Raw genomic sequence first — 24,127 nt, 5'->3', positions numbered from 1 at the left:
AAAGAGGTCGCTCATTGGTCAGAGTTTTTAAGCCCGCCTACTTTTCTTAAGGTGGACCGGCTAAATTAAGCCGCTCTGATTTCTCTTTTTCCCTTAAAACAAAAAATATCAGCGTGTGAGTGTCATGTATATATGTAACTCTGTAATTAACGTATAATAAATAACTGTGAGTGGGGGAAAAAGGATGTACAAAAAAAAGGTAATTGATAATAAATGTTGTCATGGCTGTGTCAAATAAGATAAATTGTAATCTTTGAAATAAAAAATAGCATAACAAATCACTCCTAACAGGTGCAGAACAATTAAATTAAAACAAAACAAACAAAGCAAAAAAGAAAAAAAAAAAACTGTGCCAATCTGGCTAATGTGTATCTTTATGACATGCCATTTCCACCAATTATCTGCACCTCAGTGGGGAAGGTCAAGGTCAGCACACATCAGACTCTGTCCACACTGCCACCAGAACCCAGAGCAAAAAAAACAACACAAAAAACACACTGCTAAAAAACCACACAGTATCAGAACTCAGCAAATTTAGAATTAAAAAAAAGAAGAAGCCAAAAGTACTCAATGCTAAAGTTTTTTTCCCCGACACCTCAGGAAAAACTTAGCAGGTTTACACAAATCCCTAGCACCATCCAAATCCCATTAGAAATTACCAATAAAAAAAGAAAAATATGGAAAATTTTAATTTTATGTTTTTAACCCTAATCTGGAAAAAAGTAGGCAGGGTGTGCAAAAGTGCAAAGCAGTGATTTCTAAATTTACACCGACTCTCATATTGAGGACACTAGATTAAATGTTTTGGTCATTACCTGCAAGGAGGAGGGATCTGTTAGAAAAAAAACAGTAATCTGCTAAAAATGAGCAGATGTGTTGCTTTCAACACAAGTCAGGTCAACAATAATGTACAAATCCCTGCTTTGAATTTAATTTGAAAATAATGTCCAAACTTTTTTTCTTATTTAAGGCTCTATTTAAAAAGGTGATCTTCAAGCAAAAGTACTGTTTGTTTTTAAATTTATCAAGCTTCTTTTTCCAGCTTCTTTTTCTTTATCGTCCAAGTTTTACACTTTTCCACTGAAGGGGAAAAAAAAAAGAAAAACCCCTAAAAAAACCCCAAACAAAAGAGTGATGTCAAAAAAGATGCTCGCCTCAGGTTCTGATCAAGATGAAACAAATTGGATTTGCTTAAAATAGAAGCAAGCAACCTGCAAGAAATGATGCAATTTAATTTTACTGTGAGCAATTATTTACTTAAGAGGTCACAGCAGGCTATGTGCTGCAGCTGTGGCTGCTGGCTGGCCACCATTAATTCTGGGGCAATGGTGCCCCCTAGTGGTCATCACACCGACTCTCAATATCCATACAAAGTAAGCAGGAAGCAATCGTGATATCAAACGCTTTTAATAGGATGGTTTTAAATAAACATTTAATCTGTACATACACATATTTATATCCAAAAAAGGGAAAAATGATCCTTCCTGACTCTGCTGAGGTGTAGTCGCCTACCTTCCCAGTTAGTCCATTACAATATAGTGGTCCCCTGCTTGATAAGGCACCGTCAGAGGCTAAGCCACTTGATAATGTAGAAGTTCTTCTTGCCCACTCTGAGCAGCGTGAGTCCATTAGCCAGGATGTGGAGTTTGGGGATCAGTACCTGCTCCGGGTTGTCTGTACGCGTGTGGTTGATCCACACTGCTCCATCTGAAACCATTTGATACCTGCACACAAACATTTACACCGTCAGTTAGGACAGGGTTTCATCTTTAAAAAGATGATCTAAAAGTCACGTGAAATGGTAAATGGCCTGTATTTGTATAGCGCTTTACTTAGTCCCTATGGACCCCAAAGCGCTTTACACTACATTCAGTCATCCACCCATTCACACACACATTCACACACTGGTGATGGCAAGCTACGTTGTAGCCACAGCTGCCCTGGGGCGCACTGACAGAGGCGAGGCTGCCGGACACTGGCGCCACCGGGCCCTCTGACCACCACCAGTAGGCAACGGGTGAAGTGTCTTGCCCAAGGACACAACGACCGAGACTGTCGGAGCCGGGGCTCGAACCGGCAACCTTCTGATCACAAGACGAACTGCCAAATCTTGAGCCACTATTGCCCAAGTACAAAAAGAAAGTACACTCTGTATTCTTCCATAGGAATTTAGAGAGTGAGGAGGATCCAGGTGTTGCTAATCACATGGACTTAACTGATCATTTACAAGTGTGAGCACCTATATAAAAGTTTTGGCAGTTTACTGGTCTGAGGCATTCAGGCACATGTTAACATAGTGCCAAGAAGGAAAGACAGCAGTGGCCTTAACAAATCAACACTGGAAAAGGTCATAAGGTCATTTCCAAATAATTTCAACTCCATCTCTGTACAATGAGAATGATTATTCACAACTCGGAAACATTCAAGGGAGCTATCCATCCTCAGACAAGTGTACATCCCAGCAAATTCAGCCCAAGGTCAGACTATGCAATGTTCAGAGAAACTCCAAAAAACCCAAGAGATACATCACAGACAGTAGAGGCCTTTGTTAGCATTTTTAAATGCGGAAGTTCATGATGGTACAATTAGAAAAGAGTTAACAAGTCTTATTTGGAAGGGTTACCAGAAAAAAGCCTCCTCTCTCCAGAAAAAAACAAGCAAACTGTCCTTTGAATAAACAAGACCAATGTGGATATACTTGACCTTCACATTTGGAGTCAACCAAATACAGCATATCACAAACACCTCATACTAACTGTCAAGCACGGCGGTGGAGGGCTGATGATTTGGGTTCGTTTTGCAGCTTTGCACGGCTTGGGTAGTAGCCAGAAGAAGGAAACAAACTTTTCAACAACATTTTTGAAAACACGTTAATCTGATCATGACATTTTTATGCTGGTAAGCTATAATTATGACACATTTAACTGTTTACATGTTGCAGGGCTGTTGCTACATTATGCACCTTAGATGTGGCATTTATCTTGGCTGTAACTACATGACAGCAGAGCTAGAATCAAAGAAAACGCTTTTGTTTTCTACAAAACAGCTTTTTGAAATGTGGCAGCGTGAATGTGACTGGTTGCTATCGTTGCACTAAAGGCACACATCAAACTGTTACATGGTCACGGGCTGTAGGGGCAGCTGCAACCCGGCTAACACAAAGAAAACCTTTATGCTTATTTTTTTCAGGAAACCAGCTTATGAAATTTGACTGCGTGATCGTGACTGGGTGTTATTGTTACACCTCGTACACAAAGAAGTTGTTGTGGCGACCTGTGAGCGGTACCAGTGGAGAACAGAGACCACAAACTCCTGCACCTGCTGCAAAAAACACTACTCTTCAGCACTTGTGTTCTACAGGATAGAAATAAAATAGATGTGACAGTCAACTCAAAAAGGTTCAGATGTTTTTCATTGAAGATTATAGTTTCATTTACTAAAAAATAATTTGGTTAACAAAATTCAGCGGGCTGCATGCTGAATTTAGAGGATAGAAACAAAGAATCGATCTTATCTTGCTACTCTCGTTCTGATACAAATACCAACTTTGGTATCGGTGGTATCGACAGTTGGATCAATCCCCCCACCTCTACTACCCAGAATGTGTAACTGCATTACACACCATACACAGCAGATTACACTGTGGATCTCTGGGTGCATGTATGCTCACACTAACATCAAATCACTACATACCGCATTTAAATAAAGGAGAACTGGGGTGCTTACCCTCTGGGTCCCTCAGGGATGGCGCCGACCTTGCGGCAGGCATCTATAACAGTTGTCCCCGGCTCCAACAGCAGCTCATGGAAAGGTGCCTCCCTGAAGAGTTCCTGAAGCTCCTCATCACTCATTTCCTCCAAGGCTTGCACGCTGCTGTGATAAAGTGCATTGGTGCATCTGCAACGACAACATTAGATATGACCATTCTTTCCACATAGAAGACAGAGAACATGGGCAGCCACAGCGAGCAAAGACTACAGCAATGAGCACTGAATAGTTAAGGGTTTGGAATCTTCCTCAACAGCTCTTACTGTACTTTCTACAACTTTCAACTTTTTGGCAGAGCATAATCCTGCTATTCTAAACACTTTGACTCTAATAGGTTACAGCTGAAAGAGCTCCAGATGAATAAAATATGTATACGGATTCAAAAAAATAAAATATATAATTTAGAGTAATAAACACACAGACGATCAATTCTTACCTCTTTGCACTCTCCAGGCCCTCCTTTCCATGCACCAGTTTTGTCACTTCAGCAGCCAGTCTTTTGTGGGCGAGGCGTTTACTTGGATCTTCTCTCTGCTGCTCCATCAGTTTCTCTACCTCTGCCAAAGGCAGAAAGGTGAACAACTTCAGATACCTACAAAAAAAAAAAAAAAAACGGCCCACATAGTACACCTCAGACTGTGCACAGAATAGTTACTTTTGGACAAAAACAGGGTTGCAATGAGATGTTTCTGGATATTGCACTTTCATTAAAACTCAACAAACGTGATCAGCCTTCACTTCCACATACCCTTCCACACTGGCATCAGGCTGCCTGAGAAAGAACTGGTAGAGTTCAAAGGGTGACGTCTTGTCTCTGTTGAGCCACACTGCATTGCCTGCAGTTTTCCCCAGCTTGTCCCCGACGGTGCTGGTAACTAACGGGATGGTCAGGCCGTACACCACCTCGCCGCTTACTCTGGAGAAAAATAAAGTTTTCAGTGTTTCAAGGCAGCCTTCAAGGTAAATCTGGCAAGCACGTGTGTGTTTTGGTTGGTAGAGAGAACAGCAAAAAAAAAACAAAACAACCCAAAAACATCTTGGTGGTATAATTGGGTGTCGAACTTAATGTCTCAAAACAATTTGATGTATGTGCATCTAATGATCATGGAGTCTGAAATTATTCTACATGCAGGGTTTATCCACACAAAAATAGCCTAGTCCAGAGGCAGTCGTGCTATGTTCAGATGAGCTATGTTATGTACATGTGACAGATCAAAAGTTATACTGTAGAAGAGAATCACAGATTAATAATAACTAATAAATAAATCTGAAGTGTGAAGAAGGAACACTCAGTGTATCATGGGAAGCCACCAGTAGCCAAGGCCTAATGCACTGTAACTGGGTTCAGGATCACCTGTTCCAGCCCTAAATGTAATCTTTATCAAAAACGAAAGTTTTAAGACTAATCTTAAAGGTAGAAAGGTTGTCTGTCTCCCAAATCTAAACTTCGAGCTGGTTCCACAGAAAAGGGGATTGAAAGCTGAAGGCTCTGCATCCCATTCTACTTTTAAATAACCTACTACAAGAAAGCCAGCAGTCTGAGAGCAAAGTGCTCTACTGGGGTGATACGGTACTGTCATCTTTATTATAAGATGGGGCCTGATTAACGAAGACCTTGTATGAGAAGAGAATGACTTCTAAATTAGATTGTGGATGTAACAGAGAGCCAATGAAGACAGGCCAATATGGGAGAAAGATACCTCTGTCTTTCTAGTCCCTGTCAGTACTCTCACTACAGGCAGGCTTTTCAGGGACTGGTAATTATGAATTAATTAGCCCAGTACTGTAACAGTAGTGGGCTTGGAAAAACATTTACTTGTGAATGTACTCATGGCCAGACATCAAGTTGCCCAGCTGGTCGGTGCCTCCAAGCTGAATCTTGCAGCCGTATATTTGGTTCAGGTGGTGGAAGTCATAAGCTTGGAACACCTGGTAGGTGAACTCTGTCAGGCTCATGCCCTCAGCGCTCTTTAGCCTGGACTGCACGCTGTGGCGGCTGAGCATGGTGCCCATCCTGAAGTGCCTTCCAGCCTCCGACAGAAACCCCACCACGCCCCAGTTCTTATACCAGCTCAGGTTGTTTAGAACAGTCACGGTTCCCAGCGGCCTGGAGCCGTCGTGAAAGTGCAGCTCGTGGTTGGTGAAGATCCTCTGAATGCTCTCCCGGATGCTGTGGGTGTTCGCCTCCACCACGTCCGCGCACAGCTGCTCCCGCTCGCTCGTCTTCCCGCTCGGATCTCCGATTTGCGCCGTGGCTCCTCCGAGCACCGCGATCACATGGTGTCCGGCGCTTCGGAAGTGCAGCAGGCCGATGAGAGCGAGCAAGTTCCCCACATGGAGACTGTCGGCTGTGGGGTCAAATCCGCAGTATACCGTCTGAGCACCGGACTGAAGCAGCCGGGGGAGCTGGTCTTGGGCTGCGTTTTCTGGGAATGAGTCTTTCAGAACGCCGCGTTTGTGCAGAGAGAGAAGCAGCCCGTTGTGCGCGGAAGAAGAAGAGTGAAATTTAGACCTGAGTGTGAGGCAAAGAGTGGCTGGCCCGAAAAGATTACACGATCCACGCCGCGACACATAACAGCAGATACCCACCACGGACGCAGCCATGTTGGACAATGTGACAAGAACACGGAGGTGGAACTGAGTAGAAGCTTGGGTCGTTTGGTAGGAGCAGAGCGCCCTCTGGTGCGGTGGTTCTCAAGGAAAGGCTTGGTTGTACAACCTGCAGTTTACATATACTCATCGTGGGCATGAATGTCATGGTCAGTTTGAGCTTTTAATGATTTCTTTGAGCTATTTTCCCCCCTCTGGTGCGCAGGGAAGCAAAACAACAAAATTACTTTGCTCGGACCAAGAGTGTTCATCTTTAATACGCACACAGAGGAATTTAAAGTTATAGGCTCTTTCAACAGCCTCGTTGTTGATGTACACAGGAATCTCCTTGGTTTTGCTACCAAGGAGACAGTGTGTGTGAGGTGAGGCTGTTAGTGGTGCACCGGGCCATTAGGTTCTGCACTTTATCTCTGTATGCAGTCTCATCATAGCTGGAGATCAGGCCAATGACCGTTGTGTGAACTTGATAATGGTGTGTGTCACATGGGAAGGCTGACAGTCATGGATGAATTGGACATAAAGAAAAGGCTCAGCAGGAAAACCAGGGTTCTGCAGTTTGGACACCAGTTTGCTGGAGACAGTTTTAAAATGACCCACAGGGTCAAAAGTATACATACAGCTCATCTAATATGTGGTTAAATGTCCCTCAGCAGTCTTGTTGATAGCACCTTGGTTTTGTATGTGCACATCTTGGTGTCGTAAAGCTGCATCTGAACTAGAAACCTAGCTTTGGTATAAAAAGTAAATAAGGCAATGTCATAATAAAAATAACTTGCACTGACTGGCGTTACCCACTAAAATTTGAACACAGAATACGTAGCAGGTTTTAAAATCATTTTATTTTTAAATCCATTCAATCTCAATTTGTTTCATCGTTTAAATGACTAAATATACATTCATCAAACATTTACAGTATTGTTATCAAGCCACAGTACACATTAACGACACATCGAAAGGGAGACTCCGTTGTCTTTTTGCATGACACTACAGCCACAGAAACAAGTTTAACTCAGGAGAGAAAAAAAAAATCACATTTCTAAATCCTATAACTGCTGCCCCAAGTAAGCCCAAGTTTTTCTTTTCTTTCTTTCAGTTCTGAAAAACAAAAATAAAGGTAATCTTAATCTGTATTGTTGTTGGTGTATGCGTATTGTAAGGCAGAGCACTCTATACTCACTCCAGAGTGAATGAGGAAGGGAAAACAGTACTGTCCTATATCCTGAGCTAGTTCAACAAAGGAAGACTACGATTCCCTGATAAAAGTTTAAAAGTCCCTTGACAGTTCAACACACAAAAAAGACATTCTTAAGGGAAAGCTGACTTTGTAAATTTACATGACATCTTGTTGAAATTTTGAGTTGCCTTGTTGATAAAGTTTCTAGCGTTTTCTTTTTAATGTTTAACCTTTAAAAAGCAAATCCTTCACTGTTACTGCCCAAAAGGGTGCACATTGTATAGAATGTACAGTGACATTATTTTCCTGCCTGCGGGACCCTTTTGTGTCACAAACAGCTAAATCTAGCTGAAGATGCCAACAGTTTACAAGTGTGTGCACAAGAAACTTTTTTAAAAATCTGGTGTTTTATGGCATACACTAAGGCACACACAGGTTTGTGGTTATTCCCCGAGCACATCCGGGATGAGCGAGTCCCAGGAATTCTGCAAGGTTAAAAACTGAGCTGCGCTGAAGTGGGTCTGACATTCTGTGACCAGATATATGCAAGTAGAGGCAGTTTAAAGATCAGTAATCTACTTATGGCATAAGAAATACTTGGTGAGTTAGTACAATATAGCAGCGAGTGAGAAAAGTCAGACAAAAACAAAGAGAAAAAGCATGATGAGATCAGAATTGTAAAACAATATACGTGTTCTTCTCATTACTGCAACACATTTACTGCTATAGCATGTGATTTAATGGCAAATTACGAGTGCATTCAGTTTCTCTATAAACCAACAGAGATATTATGTGACCCCCCCTCATCTGTGCTTATATTACCCCCTTTGTTTTCTTATGTACAACCTGAGATAAGAGCATTAGAAGAAGGGATTAGTATTGGATGATCAGTGCTAAGCTGTGCCTTCACATTTCCTATGAAAATTATTATTATTTTTTTTTACTTTTCATGGCAATCAAAAGGTCACGGAGGTCAAGTTTATAACCAACCACTCAAACGTGTAAGCTAGTATAGCCCTGCGCAGACCACGCATGCTTGCAGTTTAAAACTAGTGCTTAATTCGACAGAGAAACGAAGTGCAAGTTGAAGGAACTGAATGCACATTACGGTCTAGATGACTCTCCATTTCAAAAATGGCAGTTAACCTTAAAGAATACCCCCCACCCCTCCCACCACTGGGAATTCAGATCTATGGATATGCAGATTACCAGTTGCCCTGTTACACCTTAAGTCTATTTAGAATGTACTCTTCAGCTGTGCCATTTCAAATAAACACATGTGAGATTTTGTTATATATATATTTAGACTTTAGTATAAAAATATGATTTGATTCAAAGACAAGCATGACGCATTTAGGCCAAGAAAAATAACCATACAGTACATAACTACATTTACTGTAAATGTTCAAACATCTGAAAGTATTCACCTCACAACTTAGGAATACAAAAGTCAATCGTCATTAGTACCTTGTTTACCACGAGAGTTAAAAAGCTGGGGTGAGCAGTCAGTTTGAAAGCGTCAGATATGTGAAGCCCGCTCTGCTGTCGATGCTGCGATGTGTTACAAACATAAGGAACATTTCTCTGAATTAAATGATCATTTCAGGACAGTGTGGGTGATGAGGCAGAAAAGACGTAGCGCTCTCTCACAGAGAGACAGATGTGTATGATCAGAAAACTATGCATGTTTTCAGCATTCCCTTAACGTAGGTCCTCTGATGTCCACCGTATGTATTTTATATTAAAGGCAGTACGACAACAAAATGCAGGAGCGGCACTTTCTCATGCAAATGTGTCGATTTTGTCATTTTGTTAGATAGCAAAAACACCAAAGCCAGAGAATCACTGGGTGGGAAAAGGGCTACAGACTCATTTTTCTTCTACCTGCATACGTCCAGATTGACTGTCTTCTATAACTGGCCAAGTGATTTCACAGAGAAAACTAAACAAATGAAAGTGTTACAACCTTTCAACTAACAAAGTATATGTGTCATCTATGAAGCCATACCACTGTGGTTTTCTCTTAGCTGGGAAAAATAAAAACAATTACATTTTCATCAGGGAAAAATGTGCACATAAAATTTTTAAATCTTAACTAACACGTGTGTTATGAGGACCAAACAGACAGTTAGACACAATAACAGAGAGAGATTCGCTGAGTGAATTCATGTGTTGCCTGTGTCAGAGTTGTATTGTGATTAATAACAGTGTTAGCCCTTTAATACCAAAACACACATCAGGAGGGAGTGCCAACATCTGTGCATGTGTTTTTTGTCCTTTGAAACCTCCATTAGAAAAGTGTCACATTAACATATCACAGGCATGTTTGTGCTTCAGTGCATTGTGGTGCATGTACACAGTGAGTCTGAACTTTGGGGTCTGCTACCCAAGCATTCCCAGTACAGTTTGTGGACAACTTAAGCACTAAGTCGTATTTCTTGTCAAGAATATTAAAATAAAATAATAATAATGGCAATTTTGACTGTGTCATTAAAAAGTATGGCTTCGGGGACATACAGTACAGATGAAACGGTTATGTTCAGGAGGTGACTCCATAGAAAAGTCTGGTTATGAAAAGCTTGAGAATCACGTTGGCGGGCTGGTGTGCTGATAACCACTGGCTCCTCAACCGGCTCCATTTTGGTAGCCAATTGAGGAGAAGCTGCCTTGATTTAAACTGCATAATTGCTGCTGTTATTAAGTTATTTGGGCATATGGCTCGTTGCTGTAAAACAAACTGCTGGAGTGGCAATTATAAAGTTCACTTTTGTTCTTCAAATTAGGGCTCACTCAGGGTTTCACCAAGGAGGTCATCTTACAGACGTTTAAAAAAAAAATATGGAAAAAAGAACATTGAGAGTTTGGTCAGAGATTGCATTCAGTGGTGTCTGGACAGGGGCTCAATCAGCTGTACAAAGTATCTTAGCATACATGATTCTTCTGCCTGATAAGGTTCACACACAATGAAGTGGAGAGCACTTTGTCAAACCAAATGAATCATCAGCCTCCTTTTTCTTCACCTTTAGGTTCCCTTACACTGGACAGACACCAAAGCTAACCCTTTAGGGTCAGAGGTTAAGTGGTTCAAACCCAGTATGTGGATGTCTCCTCTTCTTTTCAAGTCCCCGCTCAGAAGGAGATGGTTTCTTGTTTTCCTACTGTGGTTATACCTCCAATGTCTTCAGTACATGTCTCTGTAGATCTCCTGCAGGAGTGGATGCAGTGAGGTGTCCTCTGTCTTTTTGATCTCCTGCACAAGCTGTGCATGCTCAGTGACTAACTGCCTCAGGTCAGCTAGTTTCTGCAGCAGCCTGGGGAAGAGGAAAGTGTCGTCAGGGTGATTGGCCAGCAGATGGAGCTGCAGGATCTGCACGATGCTCTCCTGCATCGCCTCGATGTGTGCCACATTCACCAGGCCTGGTCGGTCTAGCCGAAATGGAAATGAGAGAAACATCATCATCTCTTGTAAGGTAAAAAGGATTTTATAGGATGCTGAAGAATGCATGCAACAAATTTCCTCACCGCCACAGCAGATGATGGCAGCCACAAAGAGAGCCAGATCACTGTCGTCCAACTCCAGTGCATTAAACTTCATGGCAAACTGGAACTTTGGCTCCATCATGTCGCTGAACGGTCGACGCAGGCTCTTGAGGAATTCCCGGGTGATGAAGCCCGAGCCGTACGCTACAAGAAGCCCGTCCTTGTTCATACTGGAGGCGAGCATGGCGAAAATGGCTTCGTACACTCCGTATTTCAAAAGAGTCACCTGATCGTTCAGGTCCAGGTTCGAGAATCCGGGGACGGACTTTGCAAACTCTGTGAGCTCCGTGACGGTTTCCACTGACGTGCACTGGCAGCAGTGGAAAATCCGAACCTCCACCTCCTTGTCCTTCATCGCTCCCACAGAGCCGACCATCTTGGCCACCAGTGTCTGCTCTGCCAGCTGGAGGGTCTCCATGTCGTGAATGACAAAAGGCTGTGGATGGTAGGGAAATACACATCACTATAAAACTAAAAGTACAATGCTTTGTTAAAAATGTGTCTCAGCTGAAATGCAACACAGGCTATAGAGCGAGAACTGTGATTTTGGCCTGTTAACAAAAGACGATTCGTGTCAGACGAGACCTGACATGGAACATGCCGACTCAGCAAACTTGCCGACATGAATAACTGACTGACTGGAGTGTTTACAGATAATAATCTTCACCGAGAGGAAAGGCTAAGCCTAGAGCCCTTATTGACATCTGAATGTTTTGTTTCCGCGATGACACGCGTACTCTCCTTGATTTTACTGCTACACACACACACCGATCAGCCACATCATTAAACCCACTAACAGGCACAAAGTGCAACAGTGATCATCTCATCACAACGCAATGCTGGAATTCATGTGGAAGTTACTTGAACAGATAAAACCCACTTTAACTTAGATGCTGATGCACACATTCCACTAATTCCAAATCCGAGTGAACCAAACGGGGACATGCGGCCCGGAGGATCCTGTTCTAGTGCCAAAAACCGCTGGACACCCACAGAGGTCCCGTGCCCATGCCCTGAGTCAGAGCGGTTTCGGTGGCTTGAGAAAAAACCAGCTCACTATTACATGCTTGAACTTCTGCTGAATTCAGTTATATTTATATAGAAAAATAAGAAATATATGATTGTAGGTAAGTATAATTATAAACTTAGCACAAAAAGTACGGAAATTTGTGTTTGATCAATTATTTCTTTGTTGTAACAACTGTTCTTGGCAGTAAATCTGGAAAGTAAAGATTTGGCTTTTGGGGGTTTTTTTGTTTTTCATATGCGCAACCCACAAATGCATTTTCTGTCATTTTCTGGCGCCACTGTAGGAGAAACAAACAGGCTTTCCAACAGTAGAAAATGTATTTCCAAGAAGCATTGTCACAACAAAGAAATCACCAACCTACCACAATTTAAAAAAAAAAAATTAGATGTTACTCACAATATCCACAACTAAAAGCACAGTTAAAGCTCAAAGAAATGCAGCGTAAACACAGAGTTTAATTCAAAATGTCTAAAATTAAAATGTTAACATTGTGCACAGTGCCCCGTGTACAGTTCTGTTTACAGTGAGCATACCTGTACAGAAAGCAAACAACAGCACTGTGGGCAGTTAATGGGTGTTTCGGTTATGTCACTGTTCCCACAGAGGACAAGTTACAGCATTTTGATGAACAGCTTTACACCTGCTGCCGCACATCGGAGCTCTGACTCATGAATGCTGCTCTAACTCTGGGCTACAGTAACAAGGGAAGGTATGCGCAACACGACGCTGAGGTGTTTAATTTTGTACTTCTACGTCACGCTAACATTCCTTGATTTGATAACGGAGGTTCAGATGAGGAGAAGATCAGAAAAGGTCCAGAAGTCAAAGCGTGTATACTCTGCTTTTTGAGCACAACATATTTTTGAGTAAACCTCGCTGGAATTCTTATTATGATGCATTAAAAGAAAGACTAAATAGGCAGAATTCTTTTAAAAAAGTGCCTCTCTATTTCTCTTAAGCGGTATAGCAAAACTACTGTTTTCCAAAACTTGTTGCTGATTCCAATTTGTCACATGATACACTTTTCAGGAACTGTCCTTATATTATATCACTGCTTGCCAAACTCCCAGGTCCACATGAACTAATGTGTACTGGCATTACAATCATTTGAACTGTTTTCTAAACAGAAGACACTGTAGTGGAGTAACACGTCAAAGCAGGGGGGAGATACTAATCTTCACTTATCAAGTTTTCAGGATGCATATACACATATATATTTTTAAAAGCATTTAATAGTATCTGTATGAATAAAGTTAAATTTGACAAGACTTATTGAGATGTACATTTAACATGCCGGACTGTTGGAATTTGTACACAGACCCCTGGCAAGAATTACAACATGACTTTTATGGGCAGTTACGAGTTGTGTAAAAGTGCAGCGATAGCAAAGGTAGGTTAAACAATATTCAATCACTGAGTACTTTCTACCCACCCTGCTTGTTCATCAGGAGCTTTGAAGCAGTGGATAAGATCTGTGCCTGAATTTGGATGCGCGCTTCTGTCCCTCTTGACCCATTTTACACCTACACATCCCCCCCCCCTTTCTTATCCCCCTCGGTAGGAAAGAAGCACATCAGAGGGGGGAATGCTTTTAGGGTGAATGGGAACGGGTGATAAAAAGAACATACACATTAAGGGAAACGCACAGTGAAAGGCTAAGTAACAGGCTTAAGTAAGTCCTTGCCCATCCTCTGTGCTGAATTGCTCCGCTGGTTGAGCAACTTATTTTTGTCATTGGCTGGCTGCGTCTAATCTCTAAGGGAGTGATTGCCAGGTCATATTGAGACATGAGTTGGCAAAATGTATTTTATGTGCTCAGAAAGAGACTGCAATCACTCCAGCCGGGAAAAAATAAATTAAAAGTTACAAAACCGCATGACCTCGCACTATGAGGAAAAGCTGGAAATGGAAGAACGTGCGAATATGAGGTTATACATGTCCAACACCTTTCACTCACCAACCCATTACTTTACTCACTAATCAACGTACAGCAGTGTTGGTCTTGCCCATGAGAATGGATCGAGCCTTGGCCTTGTTCATGTTGAAGTTCTTCAGGTAAGCCTCATAAATGTGCTTGGCCAGGGTCTTCTGGTCAGCTAGCTGGGGGTTTTCCACCTCCTTGTCCACCGTCACCATTTCCGCCTTTAGTTTTAGCTTCTCTGACTGGGGCATCCGACCAAACCGGATGGCTGCGGACAGCAGACAGAGAGATGGAGATGACTTTGTGGTGACATAAAACTGTCGAGTCATAGATTTATTTCAGTTACACCAAGCGCAGTTCCAGTAAAAGCACCTTGCTAAATACAACTGTTTCAAGCCAACTTAAAAATGAAGGCAAAATATTAAATGCATCCAGAAAATCTAAAGGTTTTCTGCAAATTCAAAAAGCTAATACTTTAATACAGTAGTATTGCAGAAAGCAAATCTGGTGCCAAACACCACAGAGGATGTGCAGACAGCCTTATATTGCATTCTAAAGAAGGGACTGTGAATAACATACAAGCACAGGATGAATTTAGAGGAAGAGAATAGACAGATGGAATGGACAAGTTAAAACGGCATTTATAGCTGAACACAACAGAACGCGTTTCACGATAACACCATAAACTTCCAATGCTGAACTCAATCAAAGATGTAATTTAACTTGTATCTGCCCGTCTCGGTGCCAGCTAAAATTCAGTGGCTTACAGCCGGATAAAAGTACAAACATCGAAGAAACAAGAGACTGGTTTCATGAAGACAGTTTAGTTCCCCAGGCTTTTGCCAAAACATCTCGCTATGCCTGAACACGTACAATAAATCTACAGCAACAAAAACAGTTTAAAAGGTCAGGAAAAACACTTTACCATAGAAGGTTCAGTCAAATATGTAACAATTTTCAGTGCATCAGAAATATCCTGTGCTATATGTGACATTATGCAAGGATAAAAAGAAAAACAAAGAGAGATGGTAAACATGTCTGCTTGCCATTGAAAAGCAAATGGACTTTTTGTGCATTACAGTAATGACATAAGTTAGCACAAATTACAAAGTGGGCAACATTTGCTTGAAACGTTCTTCAACAACGTGTTAATAAGCGCTATTTCTCTATGAGAGGATGCTGGCATCGCTCAGACTGTCTGATCCCATTTGACTAATGAGATTAGAGGTGAACTATTTCCAACCCCTCTTCGCTAGTTTAAATGTGCACAAGCTGTTTTACCCACACAAATCTGCACGTCTATGTGAGGAGACCAGCTGTACTAACTGCCTGTTTTTTATGAGCCCATAAAAGCATAAAAAAAAAATCAGATATTCTGTTATTGATGGTTGCTTACAAAATGAATTCGAGCATACTGAAGAGGACTGCGCGAGGATGAGACCTTGAGCTGGCAGGCAGCACGAGGGCCCATTAGATTACTGCTCAGAATGTGGATGGATCATCTGAAGCTAGTAAAGCTCCATGGTGGGTGCCTGGCCAGGAGCCAAGTCCAATTAAGATGTGAGGAAGTGATTGATGCTAAGCTTCGTGTAAGTCTAATTCCTAAGAGACAGTATGAGGGGATAAGCGTGGAAGGGAGCTGAAGGTGGGCAGGGGTCAGTCCGTCAGTCTGTTGAGCCGTCTGCGTCTTGTCAGCAAATGAAATACGAGAGGAATTAAGTTGCTGGATTTGAGAAAACTTTCAGTCCCTTTTGATAATAAAGAGTTTTTGTGCTGTTGCAATGCTTAGAAAGAATGTTTGTCTAGCAGCATACTGCAGGGAATAAATTAAGGATCGTGAAGCAGAGACTCCACTCTACTGTCCACCCTCGAAAAAGTAGAAACAACCTCAAAATGTCATTAAGCCTGAATCAGATATGCATTCACGCACTGACGGCCCCTCACCGAGGCCGCTGCAGCTCCAGTCGAGCTATCCTTGGGCAAGAAAGAGCAGATACTGAACTCCATGTTGCTCTGATGCACTCCGTTGGAGTGCGAGTGTGCACGTTAATGTTACACAAAGCGTTTAGGTAAAGCAAAGTGTGATGTGTGTATTTTTGGGTGAATGAAGCTTGTAGTGAAAAAGTACTTTGAATGTTCATTTAGATTAGAAAAGCACTATATACCATGATGACGGATAACGTTGTCTTGGTCCTCTTTGGCTGCTAAAAACAGCCCCGGCTCCTCAGGGAAAGACCCCTGAAGGTGTGCTGTGATATCTGGAACCAAGATGTTAGCAACATATCCTTTAAGTCCTCAAAGCTGAGAGGTGAGACCTTCATAGATCAAACACCTCAAACTTGTGCTCAAACCATTCCTGAACCATTTTTGCTTTGTGGCAGGGTGCATTATCCTGCTGAAAGAGGCCATCGGGGAATACCGCTTACCATGAAAGGGTCACATGGTTACATGGTCTGCAGTATTGCTTAAGTAGGTGGTATGTGTCAAGTAACATCCACATGGTTGGCAGAACCCAAGGTTTCCCAGCCAAAAAAAAAAATTGACTGCCCATCCCTGACTGATTTGTGTATTCTGACACCTTTCTATCAGAATCAGCATTAAATATTTTTCACCAATTCGAGCTACAATAGCTTGTCTGTTAGATCGGACCACACTAGCGATCCTTCGCTCCTCATGTGCATCAATCATCCTGTCACTGGTTCACCGCAGTTCTTTCCATAGACCACCTTTGATAGATACTGACCACTGCAGACTGGGAACACCCCAAAAGAGATGCAGTTTTGGAGATGCTCTGACCCAGCTGTCCAGCCATCACAATTTAGCTCTTGTCAAACTCGCTCAAATTCTCTCGCTTGCCCGTTTTTCCTGACTTTAACAAGTCAACTATGAGGTCAAAATGTTCATTTGCTCCCTGATATATCCCACCCACTAACAGGTGAGTCAGTCTGATCACTGCCTGATCGGTGTACCAGTCCATTTTTCGATTACGTTTTGGAAACAGAGACTTTTACATAAACTACATGCCGAGACTGAAATGTAAATGTAACCATTTTTATTCTAAACCTCTTCACCTTCCTGTTGATGCTTAAACTTTGAATGTCTGAATGGTTTACAGTTTAAATTTTTTTAAAAAACTTAAAATGCAAGCCTTGGTGAGGATCTTCTATTGTGGCTACTGTAAATGACTCTAAATCGATACAAAGAGACATACAAAAATAGCCGTGCTGTGGTCCTGTGGTATCACCACACCGCCAAAGATCAGGTTGTAAGGTTGCGACGGTCTCAAATACCCTCACGTTCCTGTCCTCACTTACATTTTGCTCAATGAAGTCAATAACATAAACCATAAGAAGAAGGGTAACCTAGACTATACCTCAAAACAGAATGCTATATTCGGTCAATCTCTCCAGAGGGAAATGAAAGCCGTTACACGTCCACAGGTTCGCTACCACCAGCGTGGAATATCGGCAAAGTGTGCACGCACTCTGCATTGACCTTTTTGATACCTTTAGCAGAAGTCCACTCATACAAACACATACACTCATGTTTTTGATCAGCACAATGACCTTAGCCCAGAGTCAAAATGACGTGCTATATTTTGAGTGTAAATATCATTTCACACATAATATTTTTGTATTTAAAAGAAAGACAGCCCACACCAAGGAGGGAATCTTTTAAGCTTTTCCAATTGTGAAATCCTTGTTTTCCAACATGCATATCTCCCCTTACACTGAGAGAGAAATAAAGGTTATTGCTGCAAAACACAATATTTCTTTTCAGTGTCAAAGTGAATAGAACTATGCGGAAGATCAACGAACAAATAACGGTGATAAATCAGCAATACTTACTACTTAAACTCTTAATAATTTGCTCTCCTGATGTTCTCCATGTGCTAAATGTGCACAAAATCTGACTATTAGTGAGCTCGAGGTATTTGCAAGCTGGAAATAAAAAAAGATTGGGTGGAGGGACGCACAAGGTCATGTGATTTTCCCTTCCTGTTCGCACATCTGCACCAAATGGGTCAAGCAGTTTCAGCCAATCTAATTATAATGCAATATGATACTAGCGCTGCCAAGACAGAGAACGGGTGTGCCTTCTATCTGCAGGTTTGTTTCTGGTCTATTTCTGAATAAAAAGAGTGGAAATTGTCCAAAGGTTAAATGAAGACGACACATAAATCTATATTCACCTGAATTAGGTGTCAGTTAGGGACCTGCCTTAACATGCATCTGAACTCCCAACTGTCTGATGGCTTATTTGTGCTTATTATGTGGGTACGTGCCTGTTCAATCTTTCCTGGCAGCAGCACAACTGTGCTACTCTGTTAAGCAGTCTGTGTTTACAAGTAACAAGCACGATGGACGTGTGGATGTGTGCTTCTGAGCTTGAAGCACTGCCCAGGACTCACCATTGTGGGACATTCCCACTGACAGGCACTTCTGGAAGCGGCAGTATTGGCACTTGTTGCGGTTCTTTTTTTGGATTTTGCAGCGACGTTCACACTTGTCATACTCCAGCTTCAGACGGATGGTCCGTCGAAAAAAACCCTGGAGGGATGAGGGGAGGGGTAAACAAAAGAACATAAGAAATGTAATTAGTGCTCACAAGAAACAAATACGTGTTTTCATTTGACCAGACTGCTCAGGCACAAAGGGAAGTATTCTTTGAGAAAGTTAATAAAAAAATAAAATAAAACAGAGTTTACATTTTACTTTTAATGAAGTTAGCCGTTCAGCAACCAGTTTCAGAAATAAAATTATCGGCTCCCCACTGTATTAAGATGACAGTCATGGTAAAAGCAGCTCCTTGTACACAAAGCAACACCACCAGTTTCCTTCTGTTTACACAACCTTAACACAAAGCAATATTTAACTTTGGTAAGGAACAGATGGACCAAACAGCACTTATAGTTCATCGAAGGGTAGGAAAATGTCCTGGGGAGGTGCTTAATAACACATTTATCCTTTACTTACTAACAGCAGGTTTCAAAGATTTCATCCAAAACTCAGTCAATCAGTTTGCTAAAGTACACACTCAGTCTGAACGACGCACGTACGGAGTAAGAATACACAGACCTGTGACAGTCATGTGAGCTCGCAATGCCGGCTGACTTTCACCTACTAACCCTGAGCCTGATACTGGCACACTAACAGGTATACAATAACACGGTGATGGAAAAGAAATTCAGATTCGTTCAAGTGGGCTGCATGCCGGCTTTGCTTATATCCAGTGTCATCCTGAATGAATGTCCTGACATGGTGAGGGTCATGTTTCTATTACTGATCGCTGACCAAACATCAGAGAAGAACTAAACAAAAACAGGTGTGTGTGTGTGTGTGTGTGTGTGTGCGCGTTACAAGAACATAAAATTATTGACAACTATTGGTTTCCATGGTTGTTGTTTCCTTATTTTTATTTTTTTTTATTTTTTACACAAATAAAAAAAATTATATTTTTCAAAATAAGTATATGGATGAGGCAGGGTGCTTAATGGTCATGCTTCACATTAAATATGGATATTTGAGTATATAAAAGCAAAACTGTTGGATATGTGTATTTAAATAATTATAGATCAATGTATAAAGATATATATATTAGTGCTGTCAGCGTTAATCTCGTTAAAATTACGTTAACGCCATAACTGCAATAATGCGGCAAATCTCTGTTAGCGAGTTACCGCGGATCACCCCGTGCGTGGGGCTGAACAGCTAATGCCATGCAGCCCCACGCACTAATATATATTAATCTGAAAAAGCCTGTGTATTCGAGAAGTATATTTATTTAGCACATATATGTATAGATTTGATTATATAATGAAAACTTATACACATATAACAGGGGTGGGGAACTCCAGGCCTCGAGTGCCGGTGTCCTGCAGGTTTTAGCTGATTCAAACGGCTACATTACCTCGTCAACATGTCTTGAAGTTCTTCAGAGGCCTGGTAATGAACTAATCACTTCATTCAGGTGTGTTGACCCAGGGCGATATCTAAAACCTGCAGGGCACTGGCCCTCGAGGCCTGGAGTTCCCCACCCCTGGCATATAATGACCTAAAGCACGGGTGTCAAACTCCAGTCCTCGAGCGCCGGCGTCCTGAAACTTTTCTCTGTGTCCCTGCTGCAGCACACCTTAATAAAATTAGGAGGTCATTAGCAAAACTTGACTACATGCTGAAGTGGCAATTCAGCCATTTGATTCATGTTGCAGCAGCTCATTAGTGTATGAACACAGTACAATAATAGTACTTTTAGAAATACAATTTTCCAAACACTTACATTTATTTAGCATGCAGTCAAGTTCTATAGTGTGTTGTTAATGACCCATTTTCACTCAGCTGTGTTGCAGCAGATAGACATTTAAAAGTTTCAGGACACTGGACCTCGAGGACTGGAGTTCGACACCCCTGACCTAGAGCTTCCTCCTACTCCTTTTCGAATGGGAAATCATCAGCTTTTGTTTCATGTGAATATGATAGCTTTCTTTTATTCCATGTTCATTTATTTGTTTTGTTAATTAACATTTCTTTCTTATATCTTTGAAATAAAGACTTCCATGGTTTGCCTGTGCAATCATCAGTAGCTTGTAACAGAAAAACCTTTATCAACTTTAAACAAAGTAAATATTTTTTCATTCATTCACATCTTTTTAATTTTGGCTAAACTACTGCTGTTTTTCCTCAACTGTAACTTTGATTGTGGCTTAGTCAGTTATACATATTTCAGAATTTCATTAAGTCTGAATACTTCCTACAGTTTCTTCCACCAGCCCAGTAACCCTTTTACTGCCATCATTGTCACTCACTCAGCTCATTGTACAAGGTGACAGAAGGACTCACTTTCTTCTCACATAGCTGGTAAATGTGACACAGTCACCATATATTCCAGCTCAGTGAGCTGTCATCAGAAATGTGAGAACTCCTGCTCTACATAATCATTTCTCAAGTGTGAGTGCTTTAAGAGAACGTCATTAAAATTCAAGACAGAATTAAAGGCACAATTTCTAGATTTTCTGGTTATGATCAAGAAATGTTGACTTCACCCATTCAACTCATGTTCAAAGTTTGGGTTTTAACATTAACCTTTAGTACTTGCAGGTCACCTCTTATAGATATGCACTGACATGACTTTTTCCTAAAGGTATAAGCTGAACAAATTTACCTTGACTTCGTAGAAAAGTCTTTGATTTATTGTTTTACAGCCTTAAGACTTGCTGTAAAACAACTCTGGCTGACCTGTGGACTGACCTCAGGTAGCATCTACTACAGATATATCTGTATCAAAGCACTGATCTACAGTCACACAACACATATTTACACATGATTATTCCATTTTATCTGAGTTTTTCTATCACTTCCCCAAAAACCATCCTCCCCATTATGGCTGATACATCTAAGTTAAGTGTATTTACAGAGCGGCAAAGTACAGACGTCCCCCGATTTAGTCGCTATTTCTTCCAGATTGTTTACCTGAAGTAAGCGACAGCCAGCAGTAGCTGAAAAATATCTCAAGTCACACCGTCTTTGACCCTTAGTTTATCTTAAGACGGCCTTGGTTTCCTCTTCAACAACTGGTAAACAATTAACTGAAAGACTAATAAGCAACCATGTGTAAGGGCCAAATGTGACATTTATGATGTTGTTATAAGCCATCATTAGTCACAAGACACACACACTGCACCTGGATTCAGTCTGGCTTTTCCCTTTTTTTTAGTGTTATACCTAAAAATAAGGAATAATTTACTGTTTTGAAACTGGTTAACGTGGGTTAAGCGGGTTTTCTGTGCCTCACTGAGAGTGACGTATGGAGAAGGAGATTGGATGGATATTGGTGATAATGATTAGGCAGGGCATAGGGTGAAAAGATAAGTGCGCTCATCTGGCAAGAATGACCTCTGAAGTCTATCGAGCATAATGACAGAACCACTTTTCCGACAACAGTTAAATTCGCTGAGGAGGTTTGATTTTTTTAGCAATTGTCTGCCGTAGTGTTTGTAAACATGCTAACTTTAAATGTTTTGAATCAATGCTGATAAAAATTTGTAGGAGTGTAGAGTTTGGTCATGTTAATGATACATTAAAATTCTGCTTACATTCTCCAAGGTCTTTAGTTCAAGTTAATGATTGATTGAAAACTGACAAAAAGTCTCATAACTCTCAAACTAGAACTCTTACAGGTGTGGTGTGTACTGTCAACGTATGAAAAAAACACCAAAAAAGTCATAAAATAGGTCATGTTTGAGCTGAAGGTTAAAGTGATAATACTGCTAGATATAGCTAATTTAAATCACCAAAGGTTTTCAGACTGAGAAGAACATGTTGCCATGAGATTCTTTTCATGATTCATTTTATTAAGATTTTGTTCTGTACATTACAGTAACAGGTTAAAACCGTTTAAATACATCATTTGAGTAAATGTACATGTTCCTGCCAAGTGTTTTTTTTTCCTGCTTGGCATTAATTATTAAACATTTAAAGGAATTTTATACAACATTTACATGAATGCTACACATGTAATATAGCCACATATGAAAAAAATAAATGACAGTACTCCCGCGATTATCGGAGGGGTTACGTTCCGGGATGCAGAAACCATGTTTATTTGATTATTTTTATATATTTAAAACCATAAAAACCCTCCCCACACTCTTATAAACCCTTTCTACCCTCCTAAACACACTTTTGAGACACATCCTTACGTATTTTAAAAACATTTGTATGTGCTTACAGCACAGTATACCCATAGGCTGCAGAAACCCGCGATATAACAAAATTCCCGTGATATAAATTATAGATAAATCCGGGAATACTGTACACTCAGAATCTGAGTATGTCAAGTATATTAACTTCAAAGAGGCAAATAAACAAAAGCCTGCAGACTACAAACGTCTTAAAGTGCGTTTAAAAACACAGAAGAAAACAAAATGAGTGTATAAAAAATACAACACAATTCTCTTAAAAGTAAATACTGCCCAGAGAGTGAGCTGCCTTGCCGTGTGCGCTCTCAGAGCACTTCTTCTTTATTTTACGTAATCTTTATCTCACCTTGCAGCCCTCGCAGGCATGGACTCCGTAGTGGTAGCCCGAGGCGCGGTCAGAACACACTCGACACTCCAGGTTCAGTGATGTGGATGAAGATGACAATTCCTCCTGGCTAGCCACCACGCCGTAAACAACCGATGATGGGCTGGATGCTGGCGTGAGCGCATCTAATAAAACAAGCATGGACATGATTACATTTTTCTCTGATATATAATAATATATTGCTCTAAATGACACTACTATATAATGGTAACTAAACAGATCTGGGTTTTTTAACTATTTGTCGACGAACGCTATTATAATTTTAACTGAAGTAAGAAATGGCACAAAAAAAACTCAAATGAAATGAATATTCACAAGCTTGTACAGAGGGCAGAATCACTGAGAACCAAAGACAGAAGTGGCCGAGTGTCTGAAGGTCACAAAATGAAAAGAAAAAGCTTTTCCAAAAATCCTAGTTTGTTGGATCCTTGCATTATTTTACTTTACACACAAACAAAACCCTAATTTCGTCTCATCTGACCAAAGGTGGCGCTTCCAGTTTGCCCGCATACTTCAGTCTGGCTTGAAGGGGTCTCTTCTGCAGAAGTGGAGTTTTCTTGGTCTGCAAGCTCTCAGTCCATTCCCGTGCAGGACTCTGGTGACCGTCTTCTTTGAGACTACAGATCCTGACTTAGCTAAGCCTCTCATTAGTGTCTTGGCAGTTGTTCTGGGATCTTCAAACACATCTCTTACTAGTTTTCTTTCAGAGTCTTTGAAATCTTTCACTTCCTACCTCTGCCAGGCTTGTTCTGTATTTTGTGGCTCTCTTTGAATTTCTTGATGATACTTCTCACTCCAGTTCTTGTTCATCTGGAAATGCTGTGATAACTTTCTATATCCATCTTCTGCTTTGTGAGACAATTCTTTTTCTGCTCTGTTATTGTGTGCAGATAGAAATAATTATTTTGAAGAAAACTAGTATATTTAGAAATGCTATGTTGAAAATCCCTCGCTCTGTTATAAAAGCACTGCACAAAAGTTTGACAAAAAAAAAAAATAAA

At 41.0% G+C, this 24,127-nt stretch overlaps 2 protein-coding genes across 5 annotated transcripts in view; both read right to left on the bottom strand.

Annotated features, from left to right (window-relative positions):
• Positions 1 to 1,391: 1,391 nt before the first annotated feature.
• yars2 (tyrosyl-tRNA synthetase 2, mitochondrial) lies at positions 1,392 to 6,623 on the bottom strand. The gene is made up of 5 exons (XM_003443832.4): positions 5,585 to 6,623; positions 4,517 to 4,684; positions 4,205 to 4,360; positions 3,727 to 3,897; positions 1,392 to 1,724 (listed from the first exon to the last, which is right to left on the bottom strand). Exons 1-5 carry the CDS (start codon positions 6,370 to 6,372, stop codon positions 1,565 to 1,567), a joined length of 1,443 nt encoding a protein of 480 aa, XP_003443880.1. The 5' UTR covers positions 6,373 to 6,623; the 3' UTR covers positions 1,392 to 1,564.
• Positions 6,624 to 7,381: 758 nt separating this feature from the next.
• The window catches only part of pparab (peroxisome proliferator-activated receptor alpha b), a 31,340-nt gene continuing 14,594 nt past the window's right edge, over positions 7,382 to 24,127 (bottom strand). For 3 of the 4 annotated variants that reach the window (XM_013270548.3, XM_003443920.5, XM_013270549.3), the window contains exons 3-7: positions 23,088 to 23,251; positions 18,455 to 18,593; positions 14,112 to 14,311; positions 11,075 to 11,528; positions 10,734 to 10,978 (exon numbers count right to left, since the gene is read on the bottom strand). In XM_013270548.3, coding sequence (XP_013126002.1) covers positions 10,734 to 10,978; positions 11,075 to 11,528; positions 14,112 to 14,311; positions 18,455 to 18,593; positions 23,088 to 23,251 — 1,202 coding nt within the window. Of the gene's footprint in view, positions 10,979 to 11,074; positions 11,529 to 14,111; positions 14,312 to 18,454; positions 18,594 to 23,087; positions 23,252 to 24,127 lie in introns of all 4 variants that reach the window. The other variant, XM_019361775.2, reaches the window with a different exon arrangement.

Source organism: Oreochromis niloticus, linkage group LG7 (genome assembly GCF_001858045.2).
Source record: "Oreochromis niloticus isolate F11D_XX linkage group LG7, O_niloticus_UMD_NMBU, whole genome shotgun sequence".
NCBI lineage: Eukaryota > Metazoa > Chordata > Actinopteri > Cichliformes > Cichlidae > Oreochromis > Oreochromis niloticus.
Note: the sequence above shows the minus strand (reverse complement) of the source record. Positions and strands in the feature narration are given on the sequence as shown.

Excerpts from the sequence above, each read along its gene's own strand:
- yars2 (XM_003443832.4), bottom strand. The coding sequence starts at position 6,372 with ATGGCTGCGTCCGTGGTGGGTATCTGCTGTTATGTGTCGCGGCGTGGA. Across the intron at positions 4,685-5,584 it reads GGCCATGAGTACATTCACAA|AGTAAGCGGCGAGGTGGTGT; the intron begins GTAAATGTTTTT and ends ATTTTTCTCCAG. Across the intron at positions 4,361-4,516 it reads CCTGATGCCAGTGTGGAAGG|GTATCTGAAGTTGTTCACCT; the intron begins GTATGTGGAAGT and ends TTTTTTTTGTAG.